Here is a 27722-nt window from a genome sequence, read left to right on the forward strand (position 1 = left end):
GTAGGGAAAATGTTACAGGCCTTGCTTGGAAGATGCCCAGGACAGGGTTTTTTTTAAAAAAACAAAAACAAAAACTCTAGGAAATGTTGTACGTTTGTTGTGCTCACTGCATTGTTAGGCTTTTGGGTTTTCATTCTCTTCCAACCCCGGTTTGAAATTTCTTTCGCAGGAATTGCTTTTATAGGCACAGTGCTAATGAATCCTAGTGCAACTTCCAGGGAAATATTTTTGAGGGTTGCTGTGGCTACAATCCTAAATATGCTTAGTAAGGGGCAGGGCCCCATTAAACCTAGTGGGGCTGCACTCCAAGTAGAAACAGATAGGACTGCAGTACAAGCAACACACACACACACACACACACACACACATATACATGCATATCTGCTCAGAAATTCTTCTCTACAGGTATGAATTGTCATTGTGCACAAACCTATCTCCGTCTTGCTCTTTCATATGCTGTTCCTCCCCACCCCCACCCAAACTAAAGAGTTCAGCCTGAGATACAATATTGGAGAATTGATGACACCTGGCAACTTGCTAGCTGGGCCAGGTTTGCCAAGTCTGACAAGCTGGAGTTTGTTAGCATTTAACCTTGCTTAACCTTTGACCTTTAGTTACTTTCTGCTGCCCCCAAAATGACTAATAAAAGACCCAGGGCCGCATCTCTAATCTTAGGGGCATTACAAGCTCTTTGGTTTCCCATTTACACATATGGCAGAGCTTCAAAGTGTCAGATGCAATACTCCATTGACATCTCAAGAAAGATTTAATGAAATTCATTTTTTGGCTCTTTGAATATGCTACATTTCAAGACAGGTCTTTAGTATTTATGCTATTATTTGGTTAAAAAGCACCAGTAGTAATTTTCTACCTTGTGCCATTAAGCATGTGGTTTTCTTTAGTCTAAAGATCTCACTTGGCCTCCCTGTTCATATATCTACCATGGTGTATTTAGAAACCATGCACATATATCAAAATATACTTTTTGTCCTGTTATGGCTGGATTTAAAATGTATTGAGTATAACACTTTTCTTTTCTTTTCCTTTCCCTTTTTTCTGTTGAAAAGACACATTTTAAAACAGTTAATGTAGTGTTTGACCTTCCATTAAAAAAAATAAAAGATACCATTAAACCAGGTCCAGAAACACTAGCAAGTGAGTAAATGTTTAAACCACAAATCTCCCTGAACTCCTGTGGGAAGGAGGGTTCTACCAGTGCCAAAATGGCAAGATCATATATCAGAAATGAGTAATAATGTGCAAAAATACGTTGCAGTAAAAAACACAAACTAAAAAGGGGAAAAGAGGGGAAAGATTTGGGAGAGGGAAATCATAACAGGGATTTCTGAGAGTATAAAGATGAACCAGTGGGCCAGGGCAGGATTTATTTAAGAATAATAATAGTAATAATAATAATTCCCACAATAATGCATGCACATAGCCCTGCACATCGAGAACGTGCCAGTACCACCTTTTCATTATTTCCTTATGTTGGTTTGAGGAATAGATCTATACGGGGAGTGATGCTGGGAAAGAGATGCTGAAATTAGCTATGCAAATGAGCCTTTGCTGAAAGTGCACGTATAAAGCCAGACTGTATATTCCACGCAGCAGACAGTTAAAAATTTGAACATAAGGTAGCATTTCCTTGATCATATCCCATAAAAAGAGCAATTTGCTAAACCCTTGTAGCACAGTATGGAAGGTGGTATATTTTACTGATAATGTAAGAGATGACAGATAGTTCTATACTAGGAGGTTTCAATGGCGTCGAGTTGTGTAGCGTAATAAATTGTCAGGAGCACAGACAGAGGAGAGTGCAGGCGCTGCTCCACCTCCAGTAGCCAAATAATTCAGCCCCGGCTCAGTAATTATGCTGTGTGAAAATATGGGATTAATTAGACCGGTACACTAACACACTGTAGTCTCATTAAAGGCTGAACAGCATTTTCATAGATGCTGCCACTTGAGCAGGGCTGCCGCTAATGTGAAAAGACAAAGTCGCCTCTTTTCACACTCCTTGCTTATTACCTTACTTAAGGCCACTTAAGCAAACTTCCGAAGGCAGCCTTGCAGAAAACCCTATGTCAGGGTTATTTCATTATTTTATGTCTGTAGAATGCGCAGGGAAGGGAAATTTAAAATAAATGGGGATCGGGTGTAGGGCACACCAAAGGGAAATGTTACAGGCTTCAAAACAAATGCTTTCTTTAAACACACACACACACACACACACACAAAGAAACCCCACCCAGCAACAACCCAACATATTTTGCTAGTGTGGACATGGCTGCAAATATCAAAAGTTGTTCCTCAAGTGCTTGATCTTAATTTGCAACTTCCTGATGCCACGTGTGAATTAATGCGTACTGGAGAAGGCCTGTGCCTTTGGCAACCAAGAAAGGGTGAGAAAAAGGGTACAACTGTGTACATTATGTGCCTTTTTCTAGTTCAAGAGCGTATTGCACCCTCTAAAGGTGGGATGCAACGTTATAAGGCAACCCAAACCCACATTTGCTTTGTAGTGCTAGTACACTGGGGTACACATCCAGGTGCGTTTGCCCTTAAAAAATTCCTCTTTCCAAGCCTATTGTATTCCTGGTGAGAGGCTCAGTGGCTGGAAGTAAGCCTGGCCAAGAGGGATGTAAGGGGTGAAGGGGGATGAATGACAAGGAGGAGGGTTAAGCATGACACCCCCTCCTCCCAGCTTCCTTTGCAAACGCAAGTTCGAGGAGCCATGTTTGCTCAACTAATGTTTAGCTGCTCCCCAAAGGCCTGATTCACAAAACTTAGCTGGTGACATGATAGCCACTTAAAAATGCAATTACATAGAAGGTACTCTGCATTGGCAAACAGTTCATTTTAATAGCTTCCTGTGTAGTTCTGGCAATTTTCACCATGCAAGGACAATCCGCAAGAGAGAGAGGTGCTGAAATCATCGAAACAACGTGGGAAGCTGGTTCACATGAAGAGCTTGCCATATGGAGCTGTATCCAGACAGCTATATTTCCCCCCAAAATCAGGTTATACAACCAAACAGGGCCCACATTAGTACAGTCACATGGTGATGGAAACACAGAGGATTGGCTCCAACCCTGTGCAAATGGGATTCTGCTTATGCAATGGGACTTCCCCTTCCACTCCTTCCCCCTACAGCACCCCCACTCCCCAAACCTGCTCTAGAGCAGATTTTGAGGGACTGTCTCTAGAATGTAAAGAATCCTGATGACTTTTCTCATAGCACAGGAATTCTTACACATCTTATTTATCAAATTGGTATATAGGGGCCAGTTAACATGTGATGTTTTCAATTATTTTGTTGTGGTGAACCAGCACCAATATGTGCTGCAGTAGGAGTAGCTGATGTGGTTCCCTCCAGGTTTTATTAGGCTACAAGTCCCATCAGCCCCAGCTAGCATGGCCAGCATCCGAGGTAATGGTGGATGTAGGCCCACAGCTTTTGGAAGGCACCATGTTGGCTAGTCCTGCACCCTCATACTTGAGAAGTGGACTAAACTGGGATTTGGAAAGTTATGATATGGGAACATTTGTCTGCTGTGAATTAAATTGTTTTTACTAATAATAAATGTTCCAATGAATCGTTTTTCTTCTTCTGAGGTTAGGTGGGGGTACATATCTTAGAGCACGTGCTATGCATGTTTAAGGTCAATCACGACCAGCTAAAGGGCAGCAGATTGCAATGGCTGAAGAGGGCATTGTCCTGGGACTACGTATCAAATCAGAATAGATCACCATGGGCAAAATTATCTGATTCTGTTTCAGATAAAGTCAATTCATGTCCACTGCATCTTAAGCTATCATGAAGGAGAATTTTCTGTATCCCAAGCACTTCTGAGCGGGAAAACCTATTCTGTTTTGCTGAGGTGTCCTCCCCCCCCCAGTTTTGTTATCTACCTGCTCCTTAAGGATGGACAGATGTTAGTACAGGAAGTCCATCCTTTAAACTGTGTTGACCTCAGTAGGGCACCTTTTCTTGGACTCGAGAGAGCTATTAGAGCACATATAAACTGGGATGCAGAAGAGAGGGAGGTAGGCAGAGAGAGGAGGAAAATACAATGGGATGATGATAAGAAAATAATGGAAGCAGCTATGCCAGAATACCATCAAACTTGAAAATGCCTTTGAAATAATATTCAAGACGGGGTGGGGTGGCATAAGAGTGGGGAGAAGCTGGCATTCAATAGACTGAATCTTGCTTTGTGACTTAACAAAAGTGGGCAATGTGAAGAAGAGGAGTGAAGTGGAAGGGAGAGAGAACTAAACTGAAGGGTGACATGAAACAAGTCAGCCTGCAGAAGGCTGTAAGGTTAGCATCATTAGCAAAGAGGAAAAATGATTAGCAGTAAAAAGCGAGGAGTTAAAAAGATTTAAAAGGAAGAGGAAGCAGGAAAGGGAAAGGGAGCAGGGAATGTATTATAAACTAATTCCACACAGATACATCTGAATTATCGGTGCTGTGTTAGCACACCAACATTTTTATGAATATTTATCTTTCTCGTACAATATGGGAGCAATTTAATTATTCTGCATCATCCTAAGGGCTGGCTCACACAATACCTTATTTGTTCCCCAGGTAGTCCTGACCTTCCTTGGATATGCAGTTCAATGTAATGTGGGAGTCAGACAATCGGGGATATAGATGGCAACAAATCTGTCAGTTTCAGTGGCTTGAAAACACAATGTTGTGATCACCTGCTCCATATATTATATCTAGTTCTCTGCGTATCTGGGGGAAGAATGGGACTGTCCCTGTGGACAGAAAAATGCAGTGTATGAACAGGCCCCATGATTCTTAAAGGGGCTTCTTTGTTGTGGTATTAATATGTATCATTAGATGAAGTCCAGTCTAGTGGTGAAGGCACAATTTAGGCCTCAGTTGCCTAACTCTACTAGCTGCTGACTTCCACAGTTTTACTCTGTTTGACAAGTTATTTTGGTTAAAAGGGGGCTGAAGGGATTGTCACCCACAGTTATTATGCAGTGAAGTACATTTATGCTCCATTCCTAATTGTGGTGTGGAAATAAACACTTTCACCTTAAAAGAATGGACTGCTAAAGTTATGAGTGGCCTTCCATGGCGTATGATGGTATTGGAGAACATATGTACTAAAACAATTAGGCTGCAATTAAAGATCAGTATTTCTAAAAGCTTGTTTACAGTACATTTAGAATTAGGATGTGCGTTTGAGACTGGATTGAAATTTAGGTTTGGGATCTGGGGATTCAGATTTAGCAGATATTAGCTGGATATGCCCCAAGCTTTCTTTCACTATGCCACTTTTAATGTGGTGCACGGTAGATTTCCACAGAGAAGGTGAGTGAGGTGTGACTATGGAATTTTGTTTAGAAGCTTAACCACGTTACATATTGTAGCAAAACCAACAAGCAACCTTGTAGTTACTTAAAGATACAGGGTGGAATTCAACATCCTACTATTGCAAATGTTATGTCTGTGCAAGCATATCAGCTTGCCAGATGAAATGACCCTCCCCCCCATGCTGTTCTGGGGGTCCTCCTGACCCTTGCAGATCCAATTTTGGGGCTGCAGAGGTGCACAGGAGAAGGAGAGAGGGGGAAAGCCCTAACGTAGAAGCAGAAGCCCTAGCACAGAGTTTCCACTGATATATTTTATTGGGTGAATCCAATAAAATCTAACAATTTGATGGTTGTGTGAGTTTTTGTATACAATATATGCTTGAAGCAGGCAATGGAAATGTTGTGTCAGTACAGTATAAGCACATGAGTTTAGTGGGGGTTGTTTTGCAAGACAAGATCGGTAAATGAATGCACGCTGAAATCAGATATATGGCTTTGGAAGTAGAAATACACTAACAGTCAAAGAAAAGTCAATGTCTGGCATTACCAATAGGTAAGGTGAAGCCACTGTCTTGGGCTTCAGATGCTGTGGGACAGGAGATCCTGGAGGCTGTTCCTCTAACCCCCAATTCAGCCATTCCTATTAAACAAGAGTCCCTGATGGATATTAATAGGTAGGAGAGGATATATTAATAGCAATTTATCCCTCCAGGCACCCATGTTTGTGCCCTGGACGCACAAAGGGATCAGCTTACCACTGTATTTAAAGCACATGGCCGAGCAGAGTTCAAAGTCCCAGCCTTAGCAGAAAAGTGGAAAGCAAAGGAATAGACTATGAAGGCTTCTTTTAATAAGTCCTGCTGCGAAGCAAGCTGGCTTTCTTTCTTACTCCACTTAACACAGAATCAGACAACAGACTGAGAAGTTTAAAATATGATTTGCTTACTCATAGTCATGCATTCATTCTCAGCAGTAAAATAAAAAAGGTAAAGGGACCCCTGACTGTTAGGTCCAGTCGCAGACGACTCTGGGGTTGCGGCGCTCATCTCACTTTATTGGCCGAGGGAGCTTCCGGGTCATGTGGCCAGCATGACTAAGCCACTTCTGGTGAACCAGAGCAGTGCACGGAAATGCCGTTTACCTTCGCGCTGGAGTGGTACCTATTTATCTACTTGCACTTTGACGTGCTTTCGAACTGCTAGGTTGGCAGGAGCAGGGACCCCGTTGCGGCGATTCGAACCACTGACCTTCTGATCGGCAAGTCCTAGGCTCTGTGGTTTAACCCACAGTAAAATAAATAAATAAATAAATAAAGGTAGGCAAAATATTTGCAGTAGAAACAGCCTTGGGCATGTGCCTGATCCTGGAGCAGGTGAATATACATCTGCTGACATTGCTAATGAAGAGGGGGGGGGAGGGAAGGAACAGGAAATATTTCTTTGATTCTTCCCGCCCAAGAGAAGAGAGGAAATGACATCACACAGAGCTTCCTCAACCAATTACATTTATATGGTCAGCCTATCAGCAATGTGGCTCTGTGGTCTCAGCCCTTCACATGCTAACTCACAAGAATATACATTGTTAGATTTGACTACAAATCTGTCAGACCTTCTCCTGTCTCATGACAGCAGTGTTAGGAAAAGATCCTCACCGAGCAAGCAGGCAGAGAGGCAGCTAGGCCAGGACAAGCATCACACAGGTTGCACTTAAACATTTATTTGAGCATCAACCAGGCTGAGTGGTGAGCAAGGAGGAGGACAGAGCCAAGGGTGCAATGTGGCCTTCTAGCCTTGGTGTGATGGTGGACAATGTAGCACTGCTAGTACTGAAAGTACAAGTCTGGTTGTCTTCTGCACACAGAAAGGACTATCTTGGAAAGGCTCAGTTTTAGAATGCAGCAGGCAGAGACACTTAATATTTTTCTGAGTAGAATTGAGAATTAGCTCAATATAGACCTACTTGGCATCTCCTTGGTTCCAAAAACTCATATCAGAATTTTGCTTCCATTATGAATGGTAAAATAAAAGTAAAGCCATGAATATAAATGCTCTTGAATGTCTAAAGGAACCATCTAAATTATTATACAGTCATTAGAGTTGTTAATATTAGAACAACTTTGCTCTCCAGACCTTCCTAGATTAACACGAAACATCATAATGGTTTTAAAACATCCTGTCAAATATCCATTTAAGAGTATCACTGACCTGACACATTTGACATTGTATATGGATTGTAAAAGAAGTTTCAGGCTGTAAAACATTGCACTGGTGTTTTTACATCAGTTATACCTTTGGATATCTCTGTGTCAAAACAGGCATGTTCTTCAGTGATAAGTGCTCAGAGACAATGGTAAGGGTGAAGAGTAAAATGGAGATTCAAGCTAGCTTGAAGATTCAATAATACTGAACAGGGGGATAAATGTTACACTTGTGCATATAGCTAGGAATGGGGGATAAATTTGGTTTGGTTCACATTTTAATTCAAATCCAATTTCTCTAAAATATGTGAACCAAAATACAGCTATCCTTTGAAATTGCATGAATTTCACAATGCCATTCTCCCACTAAAAATGAGTACAAAACTGTTCATATTAAAGTCTGCATAAGCATGCACATATTAGTGTTATGAACATTAGAGGAATTTCTGGGAAATTTGTTTAACCACATTACCAATCTGTGTATATTGGGAGAAGTTTTTGTGAGGATTTTTTTAAAAAATAATAATTGCAGAGTGATACAGAAATGTGGCAAATTGAACTGGTAGACACTGAAATGAGCAGATTCATTTTAAAGGGTAGATGATAGCTCAGTTGGTAGAGCATTAGACTCTTAATCTCAGAGTTGTGGGTTCAAATCCCATGTTGGGCAAAAGATTCTTGCATTGCAGGAGATTGGACTAGATGACCCTAGTGTTCCCTTCCCACTCTATAATTCTACAATTCTACAATCCATCATAGACTGAAAGCCTGATCTTAGTTGCAGTGCTCACCTTGAAGTACAATGAGTCCTGTGCTGGGCACGTCTTCATGACTCGCCCACCATATTGGGATTTTGATCTCAGCACAGTATATGTTGTTGATGCTGCTATGCAACAACTTCCTTGGTCACCAGATATAGTGTAGCTGTGCTATGGTCAGGTATGAAATACATGCCACTGTTGGAGTGTGCTTCTGGAGGTGAAGTCAAACTGCTGGAGAATCACAGCACAGAGACCAGTAACTCGTAACTGCTGCCTCCTGTATTGTTTTGGCTGTGTTAGCAGCACTGAAGTGACTGCTCTGGTGCACAAGCCTGGCCAGTATATATGGAGGTTATGAGCTGCCCAGACGGCAAGTCCCCCCTCTTAGCCTTGCTTATGTGTTCCAAAAGAAAGCAGAGCAATACATATGGCACCAGCTTGGCTTCAGGAGTTGCCAGAAGGAGATGTACAAGACACCTTCAAACTGTCTTAGGGACTCCATTCTGGATTCTGTGTAGTGTTTACTCTTTAGCCTTTTCTTCTCCCGAAGAAGTCCCACAAGGTAGTGGGTACGGATTTTTCCTCGGGGTTTACTCTCGAAGCCTTTCTCATGAATGGGTATAGCTGCAAGGCAGTTGTGGTTTAGTATCAAAGTTTTCCTTCTCCTAGATGGGCTATCTCACCAGGTTGATGAACCCCATCTGCCCCACACTTGCAGAAACCACCTTCTTGACCATTGGCCCCCTATTGGTCTTGTCCGCTCAATCTACTGCAGCCTGTCTTCACGCGCAGGGGAAGTCCCTAACTCACCAATGGTTTGAGACACATTGGCTCCCCTCACCTGGTTTAGCCAGTCAGTCTAAGCCGTTTCCCGGGATGTGGCCACTGTCACATGCTGACAGCTTCTAGGAGCCACAGGTGAGAGCTGTGTGCAGGGTGGGGACCAAAGGTAGACAAATTACCCAAAAAAGAACACAACGTGTCCCCCACCAGTGGTACTATCCCTCCCCTTATACTCCAGACAGCCCATACCATAGACTGCAGATAATACAGGTAGGAAAGATGAAGACTCATCTAAGGAACATCTTATATGAAGTTTAGCATGATGAAAATCCTTGTGCTGATAGAATGCTCTTTTTACCACCATGTTGAATGCACCCCATAATATCCTGAAGTAGCAACTTTAAAGAAATGTCAGTGAATTTAACATTTATAAGCTTAGATTGATTTGGATTGATCTGTACTGAGCAAGTGTGGGGAGCCTTTCTCCCTCCAGATGTTGCTGGGCTACAACTCCTCCCAGTCCTAGCAAGCATGGCCAATGGCTTGGGATGATGGGAGTTGTAGTTCAGTAACATCTGGAGGGAGAAAGGCTCCCCACACCTTGGACTAAGTTTGGCACTTGGTGAAGAAATGGAGTAATTACTGTACTTTACCATAAGCTCAGTTTGGAGCTCAACTCACATTTACAATGCCATTGCTTGTGAGTAAATGCCATTGAATTCAAGGGAGATTGCTTCTGAGAAGACGTGTGCCCTGTCAGGCAGCTTGATGGGGTACTCTAAAGATGGGTTCATTTGTGAGTTAAGGGTTTCTTTGCTGCACAGGGTAAAAATCATGTAGAAAACATGTGCATTCACATGTGAACATATAGAGTACCTGTTTTGTCATGCACAAATTCATTCAACTCATTTTCTCAAAATATCACTTTGTTTGTATACAATGAAGCCACACACAGGTTCCTTATAAATTAATGGGAAAAGCTTTCTGGATTTATTTCCTGTAAGCTAATGCCCTACAGCAAACTTCTAATATGATGCTATTTATTCCCATAGTTCGGTTTGTTTTGTTTTCGATTTAGCAAGCCTCATGACACACTCCCAAATGAGCCTTGTTGTGCAATATGTTGTGTGCAGTAAGATTTTCACCCTAATTCACTCTGTTTTCTTCCAGTTGAGTTGTACAGAGGCACAAAACCAACCATCCTATGTTAAATCACCTCCTGTGACTGATCTGGAGGATGACAGCCATGGGGTGTAGGTGGAATGGGATCTTTGTTAGTCTAGGACACCAACTTCAGTTCTGCCCCGTTCCCTTTTGTATGTGTGTGTGGATTACATTGTTGCATGGATACAACAAGGAAATATTTGTGATTAGTAAAACAACAACAACCCATATGCATTTCCCCTAGACCATATGTTTTTCATAAATACCAGTTCTAAAATGTTTCTGTATTCTATAGCTGATATGCAAGCCATTTATAACATATTGCATCATATCACAGTGATTGCTTTAGCCAAATACTCCTAATGCAAAATACTCCAAATGCAAAAAACAACAACATACCGGTAAATGCAGCATCTTAAGAATAGTGCCTGATCCATTTCCCAAGTATGTATTTCGGTCCTTTAAAAAGAAAAGAAAAAAAGCACCTAGGATCTTGGGATTTTTAACCAATTTTTCTATCATCCATCTATCATCTATCTATCTATCTATCTATCATCTATCTATCTATCATCTATCTATCATCTATCTATCATCTATCTATCTATCATCTATCTACCTTTCTAGTTACCTACCTATCTACCTACCTGTTTGGAAAAGAAGGTAACATCAAAGGGGATTCCCCCCACCTTTTAGGTGAAAGTTTCCATGTTTCCATTTTTTTCTTTTAGAGATGTGTTTTTACTTAACATCATAAGCTTCCATTTGCAGAAAAGAGCAGAAGTAGCACGCATTTTGGTGGTATCACAAGCTGCAGACAACAGAGAGTTTGTGTGACGGAGTGGTGGGGAGGGTGAAAATTATTATAGAGATATAGGATAGGTTTACTAAGGAAAAAAGCACCTTTTGTCAGTGGACGCAAGGTTTGATTGATCTCATTGCAGAGTGTCATATATCAGAATCCAATGAAGTCACACTAGTACAAAGCCAACTGGAAAACCTTATCAGGCCCATCATATTGCTAGTGGGACAATAACAAAGATCAGAATAAATAAATACTGTATGTAGTGAATATGTCTAAAAATGAATATCAGAACTGGGGGGCAGGAGGATCTGTGTGCAGAAACACCAAGTGTTACTTCCTACTGAAATCTTGCCTGACCTCTCTAAATGGAGAAGCCTATTTCAATGGAATTGCAGCCTCCCAGTATGTCTCAGAAGTAAAAATGATTCCTGGAGAATCTCCAGGTGTTTGCATTTCCCCTGGAAATGTCAGGCACTGCCACAGACCATAAATTTTACAACCAAGAGAGGAATTCTCTCAGCGTTGCTTTCCAGCAGGCCGATGGATTTGAGGGGGGGGGGAGCCTTACATGCCGCTTAAAATATCCCGGTGAATGGGGTAGCCAGGCAGCTGTGCTGGCCTTTTCAGCAATCTCCAGACAAGCCTGATAAATACGTACACCATTAAGGTGGCAGTGGGAGGGGGAAGAGTGATGAAGTAGGATGTGATGCCCAGATGTCCCTAACCAGGGAGAATCATCCTGGAGGTGGGCATCTGGATTTCATAGCTGCAGAAACACCAGCAGTTGGTGCCATATGCTGAAGAGAAAACACAAGTCTGCTCCACACCTCCAGTGACAGGAAAATGCAGCGCCAGATTGGAGCAGCCCAGCAGGGTTCTGGCAAAATTTCTTACACTTTCACAGCAGAAAGGACCTGGTGCATCCTACAAAGCAGAAAGGACAGCATCTTACAAAGACCTGATGCACATAATGCACAGTGCAACACACCCTCTTCCTTATTGTTGCTCCTGTGTCCTTTTGAGGACACACATACATATGGATTGTTGTTTTGAAGAGCAGCACATTAGTGAGTTTTCCACTGTTTTGCCTCTGTAGCTACTGATTTCCATTGTATTTGCAAAGAACTCTGTGTACCAGATGTGTTTTACATCTGCAGGTGACATGCATCTGAATGCATTTAGTGAATTGCTTCCAAGTTTATGCATAATGGGGGAAGAGGAATTAAAGAGAAATGCATGGCACAGATGCTCTGTTCCTACAGGAACACATTAAGAGATCTACAATCATGGCAGCAGGAGCACACCGGGGGTTCTTTGGAAAGCAACTGCTAAAATTGGTAATCAACAAATATTTCAAATAGTATTGTTATAAAGAAGGCTGATCACCGAAGAATTGATGCTTTAGAATTATGGTGCTGGAGGAGACTCTTGAGAGTCCCATGGACTGCAAGAAGATCAAACCTATCCATTCTTAAGGAAATCAGCCCTGAGTGCTCACTGGAAGGACAAATAGTGAAGCTGAGGCTCCAATACTTTGGCCACCTCACGAGAAGAGAAGACTCCCTGGAAAAGACCCTGATGTTGGGAAAGATTGAGGGCACAAGGAGAAGGGGATGACAGAGGACGAGATGGTTGGACAGTGTTCCTCAAAGCTACCAGCATGAGTTTGACCAAACTGCGGGAGGCAGTGGAAGACAGGAGTGCCTGGCGTGCTCTGGTCCATGGGGTCATGAAGAGTCGGACACAACTAAATGACTAAACAACAACAACAATTGTTAGTAGTCTAAGACAGAGGTGGCTAAATTGGCTCTCCAGAATTTGCTGGATGATGACTCCCATCATCCCTGGCATGTAGCAGTGAGGGCTGGGTCTGGCTGGCATTGGAGCCAAGCAACCTCAGAAGGGTCACAGGTTCCACAACCCTGCTCTAAAAAGGCAGCTCTGCACACGGAACTTAAACTAGTTCATATTTGCTGGAACAATGTGTGTACCAGAATGCAGTCATCCTTCAAAATTCACACATCTAAATTTTACAGTGATGAATTTCACACATACACACACACGGGGGGGGGGCAGCGGGCTGTCACATAAAACAATAACCACATGCTATCTGTTCTGGTACCAATGTGCTGAGCACACCCTTTCCTACAGGTAGTGGCAGATAATGCTGTGGGCTATTACAGGGCCAGTTCTACTATTGGGCAGAGTGTGGTAGCATCCTCAAGTAGATGATATTGAGTGTCATGAGAGGGCAATGCTTTCATTTATTGTTCTTTTGAGTGCTGGAGAGAGTAGAAGAAAGAGGCTCATAGAATTTTCTGCCTCAGATATCAAAATAGCATGGTTGGTCTTTGGTACTATGCACTTTGACAGAGGGCATGGGTGGGGCTGCAGTTTGATGCCCTGTCCTAAGGAGCAAAATGTCTTGGGGAAATGCTCAGTGGAATGACACTCTCAGCTGGGGCCAGGATTTGACACCAGTGGTTGCATCAGTAGGTTCTAGGAGCTAATGCTGCTGCTTTCACTGTGTCCAGCTTAGATAATGAGAGAAAGGCTAGTGCTCCACAAGGCTGCTTCGTAAGTAGTGGAACACAGCCTTGCTCTCATCTTTGCTTGGCTCAGAGGATGCTCTGGGGCAAGGGCAGCCATGGAGGAAGAATGCATGTTCCTCTGTCCTCTCCATGTGCAGCAAGCTGGGCCTTGGAGAAAGCGTCCCTGTGAGGAGCAGCTATCTCTTTTTACCTAAGAGAGGCAGCTGGCAATTTCCTTATACCCTGTCAACCTTGAAGTTTTGCAAAACTGTGTGGGCATAAGGGGGCTTACTGGGAATACTGTCATTTGGAGGGCTATAGATTCTGCGTACATGCCCTACAGTGTCATTGAAGGCTGCTGAATACAGACCTCTCATGCTGTAGTAGACAGTGTGGTGGGGCGTCATTGTTTACCTGACCTCCTGGCTGTTGCGTCGCTGCTGCTTACCACACACACTGCCAACTTGCCCTTCCCCCTCCCAGAGAACAGCAGTGACTCAGCTGTTGGGAGATCAGGTAAGCATTGCTGCCTCACCATGTCATCCCCTACTATGGTAGCATCGTTTCTTTAATGCTTGCCCTGGCCCCACTAGATTGGGAAAGGACTAATGTGGAAAAGAAGCAGTGGTGTGTGGTGAAATTTTTCGTAGGGGAACAGTTACGGCCAGAGGCACTAGCTTGTGTGGACAATGGGGCGGGGGATGTTATGCGTGTGATGTTGCGATGTCCCGACACCACGTGTGTAAGCATCGTACCTCCCTCCCTAAGCCAGTCAGAAGCTTCCCGGCTTTACCAGGCTTTAATACTTTAATACTCTAATTTACCGGGAACATTTAGGGGACTAGCCTAGTCCCTCTAGTCCAATGACCGCATGCCACTGGAAAAAATGATGTGATACTGTTTGTTCTGGCCACTTCACCATATTCATTTAATCTAGTATAATGCAGCTTTGATATTGTACAATACAATGGAAGTGGATGATCTCCCTTCTATGTGCAAAACTAGAAAAACTGTAGCATAACAATGGGTGGAATTTGTTTAAACAGGACCATTGCATGTGTGCGCGCGCACCCAATGTGCATGTATGACCTCAGGTGGATTTACTTTTGAGTAAATATATACAGTATAGGACTACACAGTTAAGTGTCTGGTTCACATGTGTAATTAGTCATATGTGATTAGTCTATGTTGCCCACTTAATTTAATCTATACGTAACCAAGTATAGAGCTGCTTTCATTCATCCAAACTTCTGATTATCTGAATATGTTAGATGTCGTATCAGCACACTATCAGCACAATCAATGAAACTTCCAGGTAGCTGTGAACAGGAAAGCAGTCTTTTTAGACATTTTCTCTAACTTTTTTGCAATTCATATTATGTAATGCTTATTTTTACCGTCTCTTCCCCTTGGAATGTTTCTTCTTCTTCTTCTTCTTCTTCTTCTTCTTCTTCTTCTTCTTCTTCTTCATCAACACCATCACCATTTCAATTAAATTCATTTATTTCTATGACTGAGATCTGCAGCTGCAATTACAGAAAATAGCAGCAAAAAAGTACAAGAGGCAGAACCTCATTTTCTCCTCTTCCCACTAACATGTCAGTTCTCTATGTCACCCGCAGAACAACCCAACCACATGCTTGCACCCAGCATATGTACAGATTGTAAGGAGTAAAACTGTCTGAGTACACTAATTACAAACCATTGAAAATAGCAACACAAAGCAACAAGGAAATAGATGGCTTCCATTTCAGGGTAATAAGTGCCTAAGGTGGGTGTGCCCCAGCAATGTGGATGATTGTGAAGAGCCCCTTATAGCAAACAGCCAAACAGCCGCCACCACTTGTAGCTTAGCCTGAACCCCTCCTTTGCAAATTGTTCTGTCTCTATGCCCTTTCTTTCTCTCCAATTATAAAGCAGCACCAGGTTTTCTCATCAGCCATCTCCATGTCTTCAAATGGCTTTTCAGTGTCAGACCTATCAGGAAATTAACTCATCATGCAGTGACAGCTGCTAATTTTTCCCCCTTACATGTCAGATGGATCGCCTGCTGAAGCTAATAATGAATCACCAATCCCTGATTAGAAGGTGCTTCCGAAACGCATAACTGCCATCTGAGCTAACTTTTTTCCTCATATAAAATGATATCACCCTAGAGGAGCAGAGAAAAGAATTGTATTCTTCAACAAGATCGAACAGAAGTAGGCTGTTTAAAGTGAGCCATGTACCTATTTGAAATTATGGGCTAATATTGTAGTGTAAAATAGGGTGTGTATGTGTTTGAAAATTCCACTTTTCCATTTTTATTTCACCCAATGAATGACCTTTTTCTGTTACATAATTTGTTCACTTGATCTTAACTCTACCTTAGAGTTCAGGACAAGCTTTTCTTCTCTGGGTTTCTTTATAACAGTTTTGCTCAGGAAACATACAAGGCAGAAAGTCTTGGCCAAAAATGTTGTTTCTGTTGGGGCTTACTTGCTACTCATCTCATCTTGCCAGTAGCTCAATCCCCTACCTCTTGGTCCCCTGTGCTTTTTCTAAAAGGAGAGATTCTTCCAATGCAAACTTGGGCAAGCCTTGGGCAAGCAAGTTCATTGGGAAGAAGCACTACCCCAACACAATTGTGCCTACAATCATAACAAATACATCTCTTGAAGGATTTTGCCATCAACACTGTGGTTGCAAAGATAGCTTTTATAAATGACAACAATGCCTGCAGCACTGTTCACAACCCACATGTGCAGACCTCTTGGCACATCAACTATTTGACTCCAGTTCATCTAACTTCCATGGTGAACCTCATCTGGTTGGGAGACAGAACAGCATTTAGCTTTGGGCTTTTTTGGTTTCACTTTAGCTAAAAAGAATTTCCAGGTGTTTCTTTTAAGAATTTGCTTTCAAGGTACTTTTCTTCCAAAATGTGGCAGGAGACAGTATGCTAGAAGGTATGTGTTTCACTGGGGAAGGCTGCAGCTATTTGACGGAGAGCTTTCCATTTCCCTTCTCTCCTACTTGTTAAGTTTCTACAAAGAGAAGATCAATTGGCTCATATCAACCAAGGAGCCTTGCCTTCTCAGCTGGAACTTGCTGCAGTGAAGGAAAATACACTGCACTTGCACAGTTACCCTCTTCACAATCATCCCCCTTGTTCTGATGCTACGACATGCCATTTGAAACTGTTCAGAGCAGCTCATATTAAAGCTTATGCCAAAGGAGTTGGGTATGTGTGTGGCTGGGGTGGAGTTGGCAGCGTGGCCAAATAGATGGTGGCTAGTAAGCCAAGCCTACATTTTTGTACCTCTGGCAAAAATGGTCCATGAAATCATTTCATTGTTTAGGATTCCAATAACTTCTTACTGGCCTTAAGACAGTAGGACAAGGATGGTAAACAAAGTGCCTTCCAAAAGCCATCAGACTACAACTGCCATTAGCCCAATTCTGCACGGTTGACAGGCACTAGGACCTAGTTTAGTGCCTGAGGTTGTATATGTTCATATTTTGCTAGGCATGCTGAGAATTGTAAGCAATGTGGAGTCTCTGACTTGGTCAGGCCCAATTTTGGTAGTGGGATGTCAGCTCTGTTGTAGGAACTGACTGATGGAATTTGAACTTCAGCCAACTTTTTCCTGCTCAGTCCTCCATCTCTAGCAGATACCTTGGGGACTCTGGATTGGAGAATGCACCTGTCATGTATAAATTAAGATATCACCTTGGGAGCCACATCCCTGGATGTTGCACTTCCTCCTACTCTGGAGGAATTGAAAACATGGGAAGCAAACAAGGTAGAAAATTCAATAGCATGTGCAACTATGGAAGAGTTTCTGCTGCCAAAGAAATATGTTTTAAGTGTTTATGAACGAGCAGAAGCCCAATTCTTGACATGCACCTGTATGTTTAATCTAGTAACGTACTGAAGAGCGAGCGGTGGTCTGAGCTGGGTGGTAACAGACAGGATCTGCTCCTAGGCAAAGGGACATGTCTTATTAATCTAGGATTCCAGAGAATCCATTCTCAGTACTCCCAAGCCGGAGAACACTTCCTGCACACCCCCCACCTTTATGCAAAGGTCTGCTCTTTTCATTGTGCATACAATGTGATTGCTGGTTTGACACTGCAGGCTACACTGGTTTTATGAAGGATTAAATGCCACCTGAGACATATTTATCCTAAATAAATCACAAATGGTAAACTGCAGCATGTCAATGTCAACACCCTGTACTGCAGCGGAAAGGTTAGCCATACAGGACTGAGCATAGCTAAGAATTAGCATCCAAGCCACAAGACCAGAGGGCTCCAGTTAACAGGCAAAATGATCAAGAAGAAATCTTTTCAATGAAAAACATTCCTTTGAGCATCTGTGAGAATCTTGCAGAGGGCCATCATTTTGTAAAGGTCACCTTTATCCTGATAACAAACGGAAGTTGATCCTGTCACCGTTTGCTGAAGACAGTATTTAAGAAGAAGTGAGCAGCCTGTCACATTTAAGAAGGATGAGCAAGTCAAACTCGGCTAATTATGAATCTCAGTGTCTTTTTTTATGCTCTCTCTTTCTCTTTCTCTCTCCCCACCCCCCTTTTTGGCTGATCTGACATATCCAACCTGGAAAATAAAAACAACAGCAAAGCATCTGCCACCCTGCATAGAAGCACGTGTTCTATGCAGCACCCTGGGATATAGATGTTTAAGCAGTTAATTCTAGAATAGCCTACTGTGCCCTGTCTTTTCTGTATTTGGTGGTCTGAAGTTGAACATGAATTCTGCTTGATTTATACCCTTTGCACCAAAACAAACAAGACAAGTACACTTAATAGTTGCAACTCCTTCATCCCTCCCAGGCACGCAAACACAGGGACACAGAGAGATCCAGCACCTGGTTATGGTGACCACCCCAACTCAACTAAGTTCTGGTGAGTACACTGGGTGTGGAATGACAGCCTAATATTTTTAAAAATGACAATACTCCTTTTAGTGCTATCGTTTTATTGAAAAAAAGAACAAAAACAACCCAACCCCATCCATATCATAGTTTAGATTTCTTAGACAAAACAAAAGCATTTGGATCTTTTCAACAGGAGCTTGCACAGAAAACTCAGAACTTATCCACAACTAGATAATCAACATTCTGATCCAGATATAAATGCCAGATCAACTCTTTTCCACTTGTTAAGGTCAATGGCAGAATTTTATATAGAAGAAACCTTATCTAATGTTTCCAAAAGTCATTCACAAAATGAACTGCAGAATTGTAGATATGTGAAGCTCTATTTGTTTAAAAAAACTGAATAAAGATTTCAAATGAAGTCATTACTGTATATAAAAGTTATAGGTATTAAGGCCTTTCTGAATCAACAGGTTCTTTTGTGAAAACTTCAACAGAGGTTTTAGTTAAGTTTTGATCTTGGAGGATTGACTGAAGTCAAATTAGGGGGGGGGGAGCAATTAAAAAAGCCTAATATATTCAAAGAAAGGTAAGTTAACACATGTCGTGAGATTATTTCATTGGAAACTCTGTATTTTGAGTAGGAATAACTGGGTTGTTTGGAATGCCTGACCAATTTGTGAATGTAGAATCCAACTTCAATTTACAAATTGTCAATGTGTGGCTCAACTAGGTAATATGGGTGCATGTATATTAGTTTGCTCTCCATATGCAAATACATACAAGTCAAGTTTAACATAATTAATTGCAAGAAAGACTTAAGTCTACTATGTCATAATGCAATGAACTGGCAAATAAAATTAACCAAACTAATGAAGAGAATTAAATTGATACCTTTGGTGTTTTAATTTTATTTTGTAAACCTGCCAATATTTGTACTCAAATTTCAACATTAGTTATGCAAAAATGGACAATTCCCTTTCTGTTTAGCATTCCCAGCTGCTTTTGCTAACTTCACACAAAATGTGTTGAGTACCTGGATGGACAAAGACCATCAAAGAATGCTTTACAAATTAAACATGAAATATCATGTCACCAAATGTTCAATGTTGTCTTTTATCAAACCCATAAAGACAGAGTTCTTTCATGCTTCTTGTAGTTCATTGTTATCTCTTTGGCCCTGGATAATAGCTGTTTGTGAGCAATCTTCTGTAAAAATGACCATACTAGCTAGGTGTTCAGCATTTCCATCACATACATTATTGGAATTTATAACAGTACCAGTCTGCACAATCTCTTGCTGCTCATCTGTCTTTATCACAGCATGTGAGTATACTCCTCCAGACTCATCCTCAATCTCCTGTGGTAATCTTGTTACAATGTAATGGGTTGGACCATCAGAGAAATTGGTGTTAGAATCTTGAACCATGGCTTGAGCGATTTCCTCTGTGACAATGATTTGTGAAATTTCTCCATCAGACTCAACCAGGTCCATGTGTTCACTTCGGACACTTAGGGCATGACTGCCAGCTTCTTGCATTATTATCTGAGAACCTTCTCTAGCCACCATATGCACAGTTCCTTCCTCATTCACAATAACCTGAGTGACACCTTCTTTTATCAGTTGATCAGCTGCAGCTGTATCACACACAGCAAACTGGAGGACTCCCTCAACCATCTTCTTGAAGGTGACCTGAGCTCTCTCCTGAGATGCAATTATGGTAGATGGGTGCACAACCTGCGTTACTACTTCCATGGGTTCTTGCTCTTCCTCGGTCTCTTGAGCTTCATGGAACATTTGTGTTTCCTGTGCCGTAGTGTCGTTGCAAACAATGTCTGCTTCTGGATTTGACATTTGTAATGCTTCTTTGTGACAAAATCGTGCCCTGTCCAGGAGTTCTGCTTTGTTCTCTGCTTTACCAAGCTCTGTTACAGCACAAAGCAAGGCATCTAGTGCTGAGGCAGACTCAGGCGGGTGTACTCTAGTTACATCAGGTGGTTCTAAAATTTCTCGTCTCACTATCTGTTGCACCATGGTATTACCAGGGTCTGATGCTGTTCCTATGGAAACAGCATCTTCAATATCATTTCCTCCCAGAGGGCCTTCAACAACCACCACTTGTGTCTTCCCATCCGACAGTTGTTCAGCGAGTATTTGCCCTGGAATCATGGTGCTTACATGAGAGCCATTTTGACTTGTGGTTATTACTTGTCCATCTTCCGTAATATGGACAACCCGTGCCACTTGGCCAGCCATTGCCAAAGTCTGAAGCGTAGCCGCTGCGGTTTCCTCCACTGAGGCATCAATTGCAAAATCGCTGTCATATCCTTGAATAATAATCACCTGCTGAACTTGTTCAGTGGATTGCAGGTGTCTTCTGCCATCATGAAGGGACTTATCTTTTATTGGAGAAATTTCATCCAGGGCTGCAGTGGTGAAAGGGCTGGTGGTTTCGACAAATGTAGCTCCCTGACCCTTCAGCCGGCATTCGTATGACTTAGAAACTATGCCTAAAAAGAAAAAAGGAAAGGTTGGTTTAAAGATGAAAATGGGGGGGGGGAATACCAAGTCAAAATACTAATAATGTGAATTAATATTTTGGGGGTCTAAATTGCAAATTAAACCAATAATTTAAGTACAGGTCCAAATAAATACTATATCATTATTTCCAAAGTGAATATCCAAAAACACAAGATGAAACAAAACAAAGAGCCCTGTTGGGTCCACTGTGTTCAGAAACCTGCTTTCATCAGTGACCATTCTGAGATCTATAAAGGAGATTTCTAGAGGCTGTGTCTACATCAAGCGGTCTGGACCAGAATCATCAGAATGTGAGTCTTGAAACCCACCATGGACAGCATTTTATCACCATAATAAAAGATACAGATTTTTTTAAAAAAACAGCAGGCAGCCATATTTCTATATTTTGCTTTTTTTAACCGATTACATTCTGGCAAATGAAACAAATCTTAGGCACTGAAACAGCACTGAATTTAATCATAAAAAACACCCAGTCATTCTTAGAAAACTATCTTTTTATTCAAGTTGCTTGGGAATTTGAAATCTTTCCAACTGTAGTAATACATACCATAGCCACAGTGCCTTCAAAAAGGAACGTTATTAATGACATTGATTTCACTTGAACAAAGTCAGTTTCAGTTATCTGTTGTGCTTATTTCTGAAAGGAAATACATTGGCCCAGCTGTCACAGTTTCAAGCCAATGGCCCATGGTTTATCAACCCCAGAATAAAGTGTATGCCTCTGTTGTTGGGATGAGATAAGGGGAGAACCATGTATGCTGCCTAGAGCAACTTGAGTAAAAGGTAGTATAATAAATGAAATTCCCCCTTGTTGCTCCTCTACCTACCTCCTCTCATGTGCCCAGCGTTGGCACTCCTAACACGGCTTGTAGTTTCATCACTATTACAAGCCATGTTGTGAATGATGAAACCAGAGTTTCCTGGCTTGGATGTCATGAGAAACTGTGGTTTAACAAGCCAGGATATAAACCACAAAGCCCAGGGGGAGGGGAAGGAAAGGGGAACTGTGAGGAATGAGATCGTGACACCTGTACTGCTTTTAGCTTGAAAGAAAATCTATAGCCTAGATTTGTATACAAATTGGAAGAAAAAGCCATTTTATCAGTGCAATGCTAAGCATTCTACCCAAACGAAAACATTCAGAGTGTGAAGCAGGGCGGGGTGTGGCCCAGGGAATGTTCGATAGAGGGGCCTGGAAGGGCGGATTTGGCCCCCAGACCTGGGTTCCCAATATTTTCCCCAATGCTGAATTTATTGGATTTGTGACCATTATGCTCATTTGCCTTCAGTAGCAGTGAAGCTCTGCTGGATGAAATATTAATTGCCTCTGGTCTGGTTCTGCTCTGGATCAATAGTGAGTAGAATTCCATGACACAAAAGCCAGACAGAGACCCACAAAGGACTCCATTTGACCCCTGAGCCAAAGGTTCCCCATCCCTGTTCTAGGACATGGTATTTTAAATGTAATGCAGTTGTAGTTCAAGTTGCTAAATATTTCCATGGCTGCTGCTAAAGCTGAAAGACTCAAGCTCACCATAAAAACTGTGTACTGTACCGTACCATCTTAATTTTAGATTTCAAGTCAGGAGAAAGCCTTCCTTTTTTTTAATGAACAATTTAAACGGTTGAAAAGTGCCCCCCCCCAAAAAATGATACAACATGATTGATCTTGCACTCACTGATGAATTAAATTTTGGCAAGGAAGGACTACAGGGAAACAGAGAATGGCGGCTATGTCTTTTTATAACTGTTTGTCTCTATGGGCATGAGCATACTCAAGGCATTCAACTTGGAGAAACAGTAGAAAGGAGAAAATCAGCACAAAGGGACAATTAAGGAAAAAAATCAGAACTCATCTGTGTTTCATAATAGAATCAGCGTAATTAATTCTCTCAGGAGTCTGGCTTTGTTGACATGATGTAAGATGAGCCTTGCAATGATATGGTCTCAAATCCAAACACCACCACAAATCCTATTTTTATGTAGCCATCAGTCAAAATAATTCCTCAGATCAAAATCTTACAATGGACACACACAATATGAGATTGTGATATTTAGGAAGTAAAAAGGGAAGAAGATAAAGAAAGACATCCCCTTCCTTTGCTTCTGAGGTAAATGCTGCATCTGTGAATTTATGCATCTCCATTCTTTACTCGGCAATTGAATGGGAAGTCCCGTGGGGGTTGAGTTATCCTGTAAATTCCTTGCAGCACTGATAATTATGCCATTCTGACTGCTTGCTTAATCTATTTGAATCCAGAGGTGAGTTAAGCCACTTCCTGACCATTAAAGTAAACTACATGGGTAAATACTGCTGTCACTAAAGGGGTGTGATGAAGCTTAACTACACCAACATCTTAACCTCGGCTCAGTGCAACCCCAGCTATTCCATCACAGTTCATAAATGCGATTGCAGGTCCATCTTTTGATTCAGCAATTTAATAACTTCGAGTGCTGTCAGTAGTGCTTTGAAAAATGGATCCTATAAAATGTAACAGCCTCAATCAGATTGTAAAAGATTCACCCACTGAAGATTCTTCCATTTCAACTATAATGAATTAATGTTGAGCTGTGTAGAAGTTCAAGTGTCAGTTAAACTAATGGGAATCTGTACTGTAAGTTTAAATTTTAACTGGACCAAAAATTTATTGGGAACATCAACTTCAATTTTAGTGATCTTCATGGTAAATGTAATATGTGGAATTGAATGGATTTCCTTTGTTTTGAGAAGACTGAATCTAATAGAGGAAATATGCAATTTTAAAGGTGTGTTTTGAGGGTTAGTTATGGCAAGATGTATTTTTAACCTTCCTAGTCAACACATTTATTTTATTTTTACTTTAGTTATAAACATCACCATTCCAAATGCAGTATCAAGTGAAGCTGTATTACAAAAATCTTGCATTTTAACATTTTATTTGGGGGCAGTGTTGGTGAAGACAGGGGAAGAGAATAGGAAATATTTGCCATGCCAAATATAAAACTTAACTGCAAAAACGTATTAATATTACAAAGCTGTACTTGCTGCTGATGGCCTGTCATTAAAAAGTGAAAATGAACAGAAATACATTATAAACTGACAAAATACAATGATGCAACAATGCTAACCAAGGGGGGAGAGAACCCCATAGAGGTGTTTCATATCTACAGGTACCATGATCACAGAATTGGTTTCTTTCCAAGAATTCTGTATTTTCAACAGATTCCTTATTTATCAACTGGCATTTTTAGCTGTTCTTTTTTTCAAAATCTAAAAATGTCAAATATTTTAGCATATTAGATCTATATTTGCACATTTTATTCATATTTAAAGGCCACCTACTTAGCTAAACGAGAGTGCAAGATATGCTTTGTTGTTTAATGTGATTCATAAAGAGTACAAATGAGGTTTAGCTGCATTTTTGAACCCAGGGACAGACTGCTTTCTGGTGTGTGTCTGTATTATTTTTTGTTACCATCTTCATTTCCCTGCCCCCCACCCTCCCAGAATAAATACCTTATTCTTTTGTTAAGCTCACATTTAATTAAAATGTACAGGATTTGTGCAGTCAACTCGAATGAAACAAATAAAACAAGGGCCCCCTCTCTTGAAGGCATACGTTGTGAATGAAAAATGTCATTACAGTCTAAAATTTTTTGCAGTAAACAGGGCCTACAGAGGGAAGTTTCCCCTGTAATGACATCCATAAAATACACAAATGGCACTTTTAGTACCATCCTGAATATGGCATTTTCTGTGCTCTACACACAATCTAAATGGTTTGATCATAGAGCATAATACTCCATTGGGTTTATAGAACAATCAATGTTCCATAAAATGATGTATTTATCCAATAGTAGGCTCAGCAGTTACTGGTGTATGACATTGTAGGACACTGGCTTTGTACTGTTCAGCAGCACACATGCTGGCTGTAAAACTTATCTAACACTACTTCAACAACTTCATCTCATCTGTGTCAAGTAATTTGTTGAAGCCTCAGCTTGGCTTAAAAAAACTTGTAATAAAAATTCATAGAATTTTCAAGAGAATGAAAGCTGATGACAATAGAAAGGTCACATTGTGTCTCCACTAAAGGGGTCAAGGGTCATTTGCAGTTCTAAAACAGAAAGTAGATTTCATGCATCGTGTAGCAGATAAAGATGGCATTAAAAAGACTCGTCTCCAAAAGTAAATGTGTAACATGTCAGGAAAGTCTGGGTTAATACAATATTGCATGCAAACCTTTGCTTTTGCTTCCAAACACCCCCTTAACAGGCATAAGCTTGGACTAAGCATAACATACTCTTCAAAAAGAAATCAAGGAAATGGACCAAGTGTTAGATCATATAAGAATCTTTAAAAAGTGGTGATGACCTTGTCTATGCTTCTAAATATGTGTTTTTCTAAGATTTTATCTGAAGGATTGTAAGAAGCAGAAATAATGCCATTTTTGTGCTCTACGTTCATTAAAACTATGAAAACCATTTACATCTACAAAAATTAATTTCATATAGAATGGCCATGTTTCAGAACAATGCATTTATCCACAGAAACAACTGTGGTGATATTTTCCCTTGCCAAAGCTCACCCCCAAACCTAGCACCAGATATCACGCAGGAAAGCCAGTCACCTCCTTTTCTCCAGCTATCTAAACAGAACAGCTGATCTCCCCTGCCTCTCTATGTTTAAAGGAGACAACAGGTCAACAATCTGTGGCTGATATGTTGGCTATCATGACTGGTGAAGTGAAATGGAAATCCTGCCCTGTGGCTGGAGGGATATCCAAACAATTGTACATTTAATGGGTGGTTTTTTTAATCATGTCAGTCTCTATGTGAAATAATACGACCAGTTCCTGAGCATACATAGAATCATAGAATTGTAGACCTGGAAGGGACCCCAAGGGTCATCTAGTCCAACCCCCTGCAATACTGGAATACACTGGAGATAAGTTGAAATAACGTGGAACCTCTTTCCCCAAACTCCTTATACACACATGGGCCTTTCCTATTGTGGTCGTCTTTGCTTTCAAAGTTGTTTAATGTTCTTCTGGGTACATGGAAAAAGTAGATTTCTCACATGGTCTAGCTTCCTATTTAGAAACTGTGCAAGCAATAGACTTTCCAAGGGGCCAAAACATCACCTCAATGGCTATTAAACATGCTAGAAATTAAAGCTACATGGGCAGAATCCTTCACACCAGGCTGTCAAGGGAACAACCATGAAGGCAGTAGAAAGCATGTTGGTTTAATAGAAAGAAGACCTTAATTTAACCCCAAAAACCCATGAGAAAAGACCAAGCAACACCAGCTCTATTAGTTGCTTATCCTAGACCCAGGTTACTCATGCAGTCAACAGGCATAGGTGTCTGCTTCAAATGCAACCATTAGGAGACTATTCCAAAAAATATGCAAAATTGCTGTTGCACCAGTTTAAGCTCTTTTCCATCATACTCCCTTAAAAGAGTAGGATCGTTTCCCACCCCCCCCCCCAGCTCAGGTGCCTTAATTTCTGCAGCCAGAGGAAAGGGCAGACATGTGGTTAATTTTCAAAACTAGCTGGAGTCTATCAACAGCTGGAGGGCCACTGGTTCTCTTTCTCCAATGTAGAACATTGAAAGGCTGGTAGAGATTTCCAACAATGAAAGGATTTCAGTACCAAAGGCCAAACTGAAAGCTACATCACCATATCCTCTTTGCACGCTCCAAAGAACATAAGCATAACTTTGTCATGACAGGAGAGACATTAAGATTCCATTTGCAAGAAACAGTTCTTGCTTTACTGTCAGTGTTATGTAATTTGTGGGCCAGAGCCTTGAAAAAGAGAGGACTGGTTAGATGACTATATCAGAGGCACACAGGATCCCCATTGTAAATAGCCACGAGGGCGCATTCAGATATAAGATTATTGCATTAATTTTCCAGGTTATAATGCTAGTGCTCCCCCCCAGTTTCTAACTTATCTTTTATACTGCATTACATGTTCATTATGGAACTGTGGCTTTTTGATCAATATGCTGACACCCCACACTTAATTTTAAACAGCGGGAAAGAAGTAAGCTGGGATACCACCCGAAATATTGTCCCATGATATTCCAGGTTAATGGGGTTGCAAAGACTATTTTTTCTGGAAACAATTAATACAGAAATTAGTGGTAAGCTTCCACAATATTCTACTAGGCTTCCAGAAGTGGCTTCTATATCATGGGAAAGATCTGCTAAAACATGCAAATGAATGAATAACGAAACACCAGGAAAACTGAATAAAAATGCTGATTGAATTCAGCCCTAGTGTGCGTATGAGGCAGGGCCAACTAAGGCGGAAGAAGACAGTTCCACTGAGCCTATACCAGTATATTCAACATGCATACAGCACCCAAGGAGATAAACTCTGCCCTCAACAGATTTACAAAAAGACCTTCTGTTGTTGTTTATGTTGGTCTGTGTACCACCACATACACCGACGTTACTATGTAAATAATTGATAGTAATAACAACAAAAACTAATACTTTAATTGGCAAAATGGTATCATAGTCTCCAGGTGATCCAACTGAGAATTTTGGGGTCTTATATTTAACTTCCCTAGTTACGTTTTCTTGTTAGTGCACTAAAAATGATTACTGTCATAACTTGCTAGTCATATCTATGCCTTGTTTATAAATGGAAGCATGTTACCATGTATTGTCATATCTTTCCAGAGCAAATTATAGGAAATAACCATTTGTCTTCATTGCAGACACTTT

The 27722-nt window shown here is 41.2% G+C and overlaps 2 protein-coding genes across 3 annotated transcripts in view; one reads left to right on the plus strand and one right to left on the minus strand.

Annotated features, from left to right (window-relative positions):
• The window catches only part of LOC310766955 (uncharacterized protein), a 147104-nt gene that overhangs the window by 67776 nt on the left and 51606 nt on the right, over positions 1 to 27722 (plus strand). The gene's annotated exons all lie outside the window — the stretch shown is intronic.
• The window catches only part of ZNF407 (zinc finger protein 407), a 328959-nt gene continuing 319778 nt past the window's right edge, over positions 18542 to 27722 (minus strand). For both annotated transcript variants that reach the window (XM_083623582.1, XM_083623581.1), the window contains exon 9: positions 18542 to 20968. In XM_083623582.1, coding sequence (XP_083479708.1) covers positions 19602 to 20968 — 1367 coding nt within the window. In that variant the 3' untranslated portion in view covers positions 18542 to 19601. The remainder of the gene's footprint in view (positions 20969 to 27722) is intronic.

The sequence above is a fragment of the Podarcis filfolensis genome (genome assembly GCF_964270895.1).
Source record: "Podarcis filfolensis genome assembly, chromosome: 7".
Classification (NCBI taxonomy): Eukaryota; Metazoa; Chordata; class Lepidosauria; order Squamata; family Lacertidae; genus Podarcis; species Podarcis filfolensis.